General features: G+C 37.6%; 1 protein-coding gene across 1 annotated transcript; it reads left to right on the top strand.

Moving 5' to 3' along the window:
- Positions 1-3,940: 3,940 nt before the first annotated feature.
- Positions 3,941-9,571, top strand: LOC147499792 (Protein kinase superfamily protein). The gene is made up of 6 exons (XM_086561567.1): positions 3,941-4,870; positions 7,554-7,675; positions 7,928-8,124; positions 8,204-8,378; positions 8,597-8,731; positions 9,155-9,571. The coding sequence occupies exons 1-6, from the start codon at positions 4,582-4,584 to the stop codon at positions 9,359-9,361; spliced, it is 1,125 nt and encodes a 374-aa protein (XP_086417693.1). The 5' UTR covers positions 3,941-4,581; the 3' UTR covers positions 9,362-9,571.
- The last annotated feature ends 277 nt before the right edge of the window (positions 9,572-9,848 follow it).

The raw sequence follows: 9,848 nt of genomic DNA, 5'->3' as shown, positions 1-9,848 counted from the left end.
GTGCACGCGGGGGGGGCACGCGACCGGGCGCTTCTTTGCCCCGGGGAACGATCCGAGACTTCGGGCGACCTCGTGGCTCTCTCGCTAAACCATGGAGTTTTAAAGTTTTTGCAACTTGATGTACTTATCTTATCCAGAGCTCTGGACCGGTCTCTGGCGTTCCTTCATCAATCCACCTAGCTAGGTCGCTATTTCGCGACTCGGCAAGCATTGGAAAAGGCCGATTGTGGCTTAAAGATTCTTTCAAGCCACTTTCCAATTCGGCGCCTTGAACCGGCCCTAGGAATTCACTTAATAGTTTCGCCCTCCTTGAATGATAATTGAAACAGAGAATCAAGATCCGCCTTCTTCCGCTGTTGTGGATCGTCTGAACAAACAAGAAGCCGCTCGAAAGTGTTTATAGAATCGGACTCGCTGAAAAGAACCAATCCAGAGCCATCCTCGGAGGTCGGGCCGGAAATAATCTGCAGTGGAGATAATCGAACTTCGGGCGAGCCGTAGAGTGCCAAACTCGATATAGCGAGCCACATGTCTTGACGGGGCATGTGTCCGGCCGCATACATGGGAAAGCGTGGCCGGATAAAGTCGCGGTGGAGAGGATTTTTATCGAGGACCTCTGCGGTGAACGGAGATGCGATACGCCCTTAAGCATCTTGTGCATAACTGCGGTCGAAGTCCTTCTTCGCAGAGGTCCGCCAATCCTTTGGGATAACTTCGTTAAAGGCCGATTAACGCCATCGATGCCGTGGTTCGCCCGTTTCCACTTGTTGTTGCTGATAACTATCCACCGAAAGCACGTAAAGTAGCGTTTTCCTCCCCGAAAGCAAGGAAATGCTCTCATTCGCTATTCCTAACGGTGGGCAAGGAGAACTTGATCTTCTATGCTAACCAAAATCGAGAGAGTTAGAGATGGATGAACTGATCTAAAGTGGCTCTCCAGTAATCGAAACCACAGGCGGCGCCAATGTAAAGGAGCGTTTTAGTTTTCTCCTGATTATAGTAGAGGAGGACGAGATGGGTTTGGACTTTGGATGGGACCGAGGGTATTTGTGGAGTTTAACCGCCTCACGATCTTCTCGTTTTTCCTTTTCTTGGGGAGAGAAGAATCGGGCCCGACGAAGTTCCAGCAGATGGTATTTATAGGATTTTGGGAGTGGAGATCCTTCGCAGAACGTGTACCCTTTGTGTACAAATGTAGGGTAGAGATCGTGAATGAGTCCGGAGTGGTTTTGGTGTAAGTCATACTCGATTGGGAGTTGGTGCGGTAGTCCCTATTTGGGTGGGGAATACAAATAAGATTTTGGCAATGATTACATCCGTGGGTGGGGCTGCCCGCCTCTCGCAAAGTGTTCTAGGTATCTTTGTTCATACCACCTACTTGTAAGGAGTCGCCGCAGATCGGTCTTGGAGGTCGACGCGCGTTGAGGTCGCTTTTGTGCCGATGCGCAATGTACCCACCTACTTCTAAGGAGTCGCTCGCAGATCGGTCTTGGAGGTCGATGCGATGAGATCGCTTGTGCTTCGTCTGCAATGTTCCTTAGTGGGGATATTGCTCCCCTACATATACGTCCTGAAAATTTGAAATAATATGACTTGGGATACCAAGTAACGATGTGAGATGTCACAGTATGCATTGAAAAAAAAATATTATTTCATGCCATAAAGTAGTGTTTTCTGGTGTTAAAAAGACTTGCGAAAGTGCAATTTCTACAATATCTTTACCAAAATAAATAAATAAATAAAAATGTGCAGTTTATGCTCTTTTAGTGCAAACGACCCATAAGCACTCGGAAATCGAAATGTTGCCAGCGAATATAATCTCTATCTAGTATCTATACAGGGTAATTTTTGTAACCTACAATCCTGTCTCACTTCGGAATATTTGATATATATATTTATATTTTAGTTTTGGTTTTGGTTTTGGTTTTGGTTTTAGTGCTTTTTACAAATAAAATCTGCCAAGTTTTAGAGAACTAGAAATCTTTCCAATCTCAAATGCTGCCTTGATCATCGAGTCTTCGAGTATATAAATCCAAACTCCAAAGGCACTTGGGGACTTGGGGTAAACTTTGGTCCCTCTTGCCAATTTACATTATCTATTAACGGAATGGAATTTTCAATTTTGTATAGAATATTCATATCCTATGAATGCCACTACTAACTTACTAACTACTAACCACTTTGCAACCTTTTGGTTTCACGACATTATATCCTTAAGAGTTTCAAAGATTTCTGCAAGATTTTTTATGTCCGTGCACAGTGCACCACATTCAGTGAGTTTAGCACTTGAGGTCTTGAGCCACTTGAAGAAAATTGAAGGCTGGTGGGAGGGATTGTTTGGTTGATGACTTGGGGACCCCTGGTGGAAAACACCCAAACACGGGCAATGATGAGCTTAAAATTGCCATAACTGAACCATGGATAACTCCGAAAAGTCTGCGAGGGTCCAACGTGATGGATTTCATTCTGTTTCGAGGATTATCTTAACTGTAAACCTCGCGAATCATGCGTTTCCAAAGTTCTTTCACCAGAATAATTCTGTTTCCTAGTAAACTTCCAAAAGTCTCCTCACTAAGCAAACAATAACCCAGTAAAAACTTTGGAGTAATGTCCAAATTGCCCGATTGTTAGTAAATTCAAATCCAAAAGAGAGATCTCAGTGCGCATGTATATTCCAATGTATATTCCATGGTTCAAAAAGAAAAAGAAAAGTCACAAATCAATTTGAAGAAAATATATTAAACAATATGATCAACATGGCCGGCCAGATTTCATTTTTTGGAAGGATTGATATGAAATGTTACAAAGTTAAATCGAAATGTTCGAAGTATTCATCTAAAAGCACGAGTTTGAGATTAAAGTTTGTGTCTAAGAACCATAATTACCGGATCCATTATTAGTACAAAATAGACTTATATGTTAATGGTGTCTTGACTCTTGTATGTGTATTATATATATTTAGGGTTAACTAGTATTACTCCACTAGATGATCCAATTAGGATTTTTCCCCCATTGTGAAATTAGGGTCTCTCCCCTAAACACAAGGTCACCTTGGATTAACTGTTAATTTTCAAGTCAAGCAACTGAAAATAACACAGATACTTTTATTGTTTTCAAAAAGAAAATGTTCAATTTTATTTAGGTGGAGGCAGTTGTGTCATTTTAAGTTATTTGACTAAAAAGTTAACAGCCAAACCAAATTAACCGTGTGTTTACTAATTTCCTATTTAGTAGGAGGGAATCCCAATTGGATAATCTAGTGGGGGAGAATTTCGTTTGACTTTGCTTTGTTGATATGTTGATAGGCAAAGGTTTATATGGATTAAGGACGTACACATTCTTTGATCACCTCTTAAGTTGTGAGTCCTGCAGTTTGTAAAGGTAAAATGTCTCCTTTAACAGACTAAACTTAACTGAAACTTATTATATTTCATGACTCAAATATACTATGCAATATATCCTTCAGGCCTCCAACCTCCCACACAAGTAGCATAAGGGAACAAATCGCCGAAGAAGGTTGAGAAATGTTTCTTAGAAAGCAAGCACATCCAGTTAAAAAATTGTTTTCTCAAGGGTACGTATTGGTTAACCGTACACTGTCATTCCAAAAGCATTGCTCTGGTTGTTATAATTGTTTGGCCTTTTGGAGTATGTTCTAAGGTACCACTCCTTTGTCTCAGCTGCTATTAAGGGGAAAATATAAGATTAAATGGAAAAATACCTAGCAATGTCGACATCCTCCACCAATATATCCCACTAGAAATCCCAAAACTTATTATTCACAGTACTTACAAATCTTGGTAGAGATATGATCGATCCTCTTTTTTTTATGCTAAAGAAAAAAATGAATCTAGCTCCGCTAAAAGGATTTTCTCGGGGGCAATAACGTCCACATAAAAACAGATTCTGGTAAATCCGTTAAAATCCTCTGGTTTTTATCCTATGTTGTTAGATTTTGAAGCAGTCTCTTTCTCTCTCTTCATTATCTCCTTAATTTAAGTACAGCCACGCGCGCTTTCCTCTTTCTCTCCACACGCCTCCCTCCAAAAACAAAGAAAAGAAAATTCCTTCTTCCTTGAATCCCCACCACAAAAAAAAACTCTTCTTTTTTTGACGTCATCCTCTTTTGCCATGACTAATATTCTTTAATCAAGTCAACTTTTTTCTTTTGGTCAATATTAATTACCTTAAAAAGGTAGTTTATTTATATTCATTTGCTTTATTAAGTCATTTTCTTTGGGTTGCTAATAAAGGGTATTTGATGAGATAAGTCGGTGGTCTGGTGGAATTTTAGGGAGTTTGGTTTGATAAAGGGTCAATTGTTTTGAGGTTTAAAGTCAATATTGGAGGGAGATAAGAAAAGGGGCTTGTTTATTTTTTCTGAATTGAGTCGGTTCTATTGCTTTTTCAAAAAAAAAAAAAAAGACTTCTTTTTTGTGCTGAACTTGAATTCAGAATTTGTTGGCCTCTTTTTTTTTTTTTTTGATGATGATGATGAAATTTTAGGAAATATAGATTTAGTTTTTTGTTGATTGAATAATAATAATAAAAAAAAAAAAAAAAAAAAAAAAAAAACTGGATATGAAGAACGGGGAGGAAAATGGAAGGGTTGTGAAAACTGAGAAGGTGCAGGGTATAGGAAGTATTAGTAACAAAGATATGTTTTTTAGAGCTGATAAGATTGATTTGAAGAGTTTAGATTTTCAACTTGAGAAGCATTTGAGTAGGGTGTGGTCAAGAGATAAGGACTTGCATAAGGTTAAGGAAGAATGGGAGATTGATTTGTCTAAGTTGGATATTATGAAAAGTATTGCTTCGGGGACTTACGGTATCGTGTATAAAGGAACTTATGATGGCCAGGAGGTTGCAGGTACCTATTTTTTTTTCTTCTCTTATTTGTGTTTTCCATTGAATGGATACTTTGTTCTAGTTGATCTCCATATTTCGCTATAAATTTAATGTAAACATCTTTGTGTTAGTTACTAATATTGAATGGTATTTTTCGAGATTCATGGTGATATGGGCATATAGTACCAAGATGTTGGAAGAAGCACATGCGATCTGTATAACAAATTTTAGTTACCTATGGCTTCTAGTTGTTGCAAGTAGATTTTAAGAATTGGTGCAATTCATTAGCTTCACATCAAATAATTCTACCTTTAAGTAGCTGATCAGCATAGTCTTATCAACTTGAAGCTTAATAATCACTGCCCATGCAATCTGAAGATTTCAGGACTTATGATGTCATTGAATTTTAACCTAGTATCCGATCAGCATAATCTTAATTATAATCTTAAGGACTATCATAGAGCTTGTACGTGTGTGACTGAATTTTCGGATACCAACCTGACTGCATAGACTAGCGCCCCCGTTTTAGTTGAGTGACATTCTCGTCCCCCTTTCTGTAGCAAAATTTGATGTATACCGGCGTTGGTCTCCTTTGCAAGAACCAAATAATTAATTGTCTATCACTGGCCTCTAAATCTGTCTGGGAGGCCTGAGATGGCTGCGGTTTACCCTATGGCGGATGTCAGTGGTGCGAATCCGCTTATATCCAGCTTGTGGGTGGAGATGAAGATCATACCGAACTTTTGTTATTGATCACACCCTTGTTCATTAAATCTGTGATGCAATGGAGATGATTGGAGATGAAATAGGGAAACAAATAAAGGAAAAAAAGACCTTGAATAATAGTATATATATAAATTCTTGGGCTTCTCTATTCATTGCCTGTTGGTTATGAGTTGGATGCTCTAAAGTTTAAGATGGTAACAAAGGACTATTCCATTCCACCTTTCTTTGTCAGTCCACGTCTTAGGGCCATGTAACACAACACATGAGGGGTCGTGTTTAGATGTTTAATATATTCCCACATCGGACATTGAGAGCCTTGCATAACTCCATATAAGTTCATGGGCCTCTCCACTCATTGTCAATTGGTTTTGAGCTGGGTGTTGCACAATTTAAGATTGCCAAATTGCCAATTACTCTAGAAATTCGACCTTCCAGATAGAGCTAATTTTGTGGATATCAAGAGGAGGCTCATGATAGAATTTAGGTGGGAGGTGTCCCATGCGTAGAAGTGGGGTGGAATAATCTCAATATCCCCCCTTTTTGTGCACTTGGAAAGGTTTGAACCCCATACCTCACATAACCGAGCTCTGATACCATATCAACTCTTTAATTATTTTAAAGATGGAGGTTGTGGATTAATTGGCAAATTAACATGGAGTGTGTTTGTTTCCGCCCAAAAGGGCCCATATACTCCACATCACCTATTTATAGGTTTTCCATGTGTTTTGCTAATGATAAACCACACGTGAGGGGCATGTTGAGATTTATAAATCAATTGGTTTTGTGTTGGATGCCCAAATTTAATACTGAGTATAAGCATGTACTTCATTGCTCTCGACCTCCATATTTTTGTTGGAGGAAACCCAATGAACTATTAGATGTCAAGGTTGGCCAGCAACACGTTTTGATTTGTTTGATGTTTATATATATAGTTAGGCTAAAATGACATCTTATTTTGACACCTTATTTTGACATTCAAAACCTAAAAGTGGACTTGCACATTGAACTAAGGACTGATTTTTTGTAGAGACGGTCTCTACCAAAACTCGTCTAAATTGAATATATTTAGTCTTGTAAAAAAGAGTGCTAAAATTGTGGACCATTGAATAAATATCAAACTTGAACACAACTTTTGACAAGGTTAGACATGTTCAAATGTGTTGATTTTTTGTGGAGGTGATCTCCATATGGAGAACATATTCACAAAAATTCATCCCTTAGTTCATTGTGTAGGTTGTGGATGTCAAAAGAAGGTGTTAGCAGTATACCATGGTTTTTATACCATACCCCACAATTTTACCTACAAGGTGAATTATAACCTGATTTTTTGTGGATATGCTCAACCAACCATGAAGATCACTTGTATAAAATCGAAATTTCTGGTTTGCAAAAAAATAAAATACAAAGTTTGACAACAATTTTTAGCTGGGTTAGATGTTTCCAAATAAGAGGAACTTTTGTAGAGATGTTTTCCATGGTTAGTAGATCATATCCATAAATTATTTGGCTCTAGTTAGGTTCTCAGTGTTTGTCTTTCTTAGATGATTTCCCTTGAATATCTTATTTTAGGAGAAAATTTTCTGAAGCTTGTGGTTTCTTTGGTACTTTTTCCCTTCAATATATATTTTGTTGTATAATTAACTATATTTTGATGTGAGTTTTGTTATTCTATTTCTGTTTTTAATCTATATTTTTCTCAACTGTTAAGAGTCATAAGAAATATTTTTGCTCTCTAAGTTACATCTTTAGCACAAGGCGTCTTTCCATATTGGAAAAAGAAGCATAGTTGCTTCTATTACTAAGTAGTAACGTTTGAGTATATTTTCATTTCCTTGTATAAATATTATTGATTTCTGTTTTTTTCTCTTTTTCAATAAAATTTTTATGCAGTGTGTCAGTAGATTTATTAAGACCTTTGCTTTACCGTATACTTATTTTGAAGTGAAGTTTTCTCATTAGTGCTGTTTCCTTTATTATAGTGAAGGTTTTGGATTGGGGGGAAGATGGTATTGCCACAACAGCTGAAACTGCCAGCCTCCGAGCATCATTTAAGCAAGAGGTTGCTGTTTGGCATAAGCTTGACCATCCAAATGTTACAAGGGTAATCCATTGTTTCTAGCTTCTTGTGGTGTTCTTTTAGTTGTTGTGATGACAACCACCACCTTGATATCATTAACTTTATGACCTTTCGGTTATAGTCGGCCTAATCAGTCCCCACTATTTTATACTGCCCATCCTGATTACCGTAATAGCCAGTTTTGAGTAATTGTTAATTTGTTGTTGCTTGTTTAGTTGGATCTGAAATCTTTCTGCTCAAGTAATAGCTCATTATTATATATGTCCTCTGTTCCAGTTCATTGGTGCTTCAATGGGAACTTCAAATCTTAAGATTCCTTTAGCTGAAGGTGATCGTTCACATCCTGCTAGAGCATGTTGTGTTGTTGTTGAGTATCTAGCAGGTGGGACACTGAAGAGAAAAATATTTGAAAATAGGCTAAGGAAACTTCCGTTCAAAGTTGTGATTGAAACCGCTTTGGACCTTTCAAGAGGGTATGTATTCGGTTGTTATCTCTGTATAAATTACCAGTTTAGGTTGGCTAATCAAGAATGTGCTTGTATGATCTTGCAGTTTGAGCTATCTGCATTCCGAAAAGATTGTACACCGTGATGTTAAAATGGAGAATATGTTGTTAGATACACATGGAAACTTGAAGATTGCTGATTTTGGAGTTGCTCGTGTTGAGGCTCAAAACCCAAGGGATATGACGGGTGAAACTGGTACCCTTGGGTACATGGCCCCAGAGGTACTTATGTCTTTGTGGCTCTTAAACTATCTGTACACAACGTTTTAATTTCTTAGCTGTAAAATTAAATTATCTTCAAACATCCCCTCCCCCTCAACACACACACAGAACCATTAATAAATACGATACATTAACAACTAATAAATATGCTAGAGCTGCAACTATATTAGAAGGTCTACATAGAATTGCCATGAACTCCAACAAGAAGTTTTTTTTAGGTGCTTGATGGTAAGCCATACAATAGAAGATGTGATGTGTACAGCTTCGGAATATGCTTATGGGAAATCTACTGTTGTGACTTGCCATATCCTGATCTTAGCTTTGCTGAAGTTTCATCTGCGGTTGTTCGACAGGTTGGTAAACTTTCTTGTTTTTTATTGTTGAATATAGTAGCTGTTACTGCAATCAGAAGTTGGAAATCAGCTGCAACCTTTGAAATATAGTAAACATTGCATGGATTGTAGGTACAAGTTTACACTATTTGTTTTTCTGGGAATGCCTACATCTACCAACATCTCAAGTTAATGCCGTTCTGCCTTTAGAAGAGGATTATAGGAATTGTAATTTTTATATTGTTGCTCACATAAATAATCAAACGATGTCAGAACATATATGTGTATTGCATCACTGAGATTATTAGCTGGTATTTACAAAAGAGTAAATATTCATTCTCTTTTATAGTTGAAATGATATTGTATTCTCAGTCTTTTACAATAAAAAAAAACTAATGTTTGGAGAAGCACTGTGACTGAATTTACACAACTGGTTTTCTGCAGAATTTGCGACCAGAAATTCCTAGATGTTGTCCAAACTCATTGGCCTCAATCATGCGAAAATGTTGGGATGGAAATGCTGAAAAACGCCCTGAAATGTCTGAAGTAGTTAGAATGTTGGAGGCGATTGATACAAGCAAGGGAGGAGGCATGATACCTGATGGTCAAGTTCAAGGGTGCTTCTGTTTCACAGCATCTCGTGGTCCTTGAAACTTTTTGCCCCCATATTTTTTTTGGGCTTTTGCTGAGGATGCTTTTAGATGTTTTTTCTTTTCCTTTCCATTTTACTTCTTTAGATCAAATGATAAACAACGAATTGTTACAAGCTCTAGAAATCTTTGATCACAATCAAAATCAATTGGTTTTTGACAATAAGATGGTGTTCCATAATTCGATAATAAATAGGGCTTTTCGTTGTTACATGTCATGGTATCGTATGCAGGAATTTTATGTTGGTGTACTCTTGCTGCATAATCTCAGAAGGTTTTTCCTTTCTTTTTATTGTTGGCAGCCTAGGGTAAAGTCATAATACTTTCGTATGAGCTAATCTAATCTCAGAAGCTATGAGAATCACGTATCAGAAGTCTATGTTTGGTGCACACGAATGAAGCTTCTTGAGAAATGAGAACGTCTTCCAGTCACATGTTTAGTCTTTTTTTCACGAGTAATTACATGTTAATTAATGTTAATTCATTTC

The sequence above is a fragment of the Coptis chinensis genome, chromosome 5 (assembly GCF_015680905.1).
Source record: "Coptis chinensis isolate HL-2020 chromosome 5, ASM1568090v1, whole genome shotgun sequence".
NCBI lineage: Eukaryota > Viridiplantae > Streptophyta > Magnoliopsida > Ranunculales > Ranunculaceae > Coptis > Coptis chinensis.
This window is presented reverse-complemented; position numbering and strand designations above follow the sequence as displayed.

Bases quoted from the DNA above. Each gene is read 5' to 3' on its own strand.
- LOC147499792 (XM_086561567.1), top strand. From the start codon at position 4,582: ATGAAGAACGGGGAGGAAAATGGAAGGGTTGTGAAAACTGAGAAGGTG. The intron at 7,676-7,927 runs GTAATCCATTGT...CCTCTGTTCCAG, and splicing joins ACCATCCAAATGTTACAAGG to TTCATTGGTGCTTCAATGGG. The intron at 8,379-8,596 runs GTACTTATGTCT...AGTTTTTTTTAG, and splicing joins TTGGGTACATGGCCCCAGAG to GTGCTTGATGGTAAGCCATA.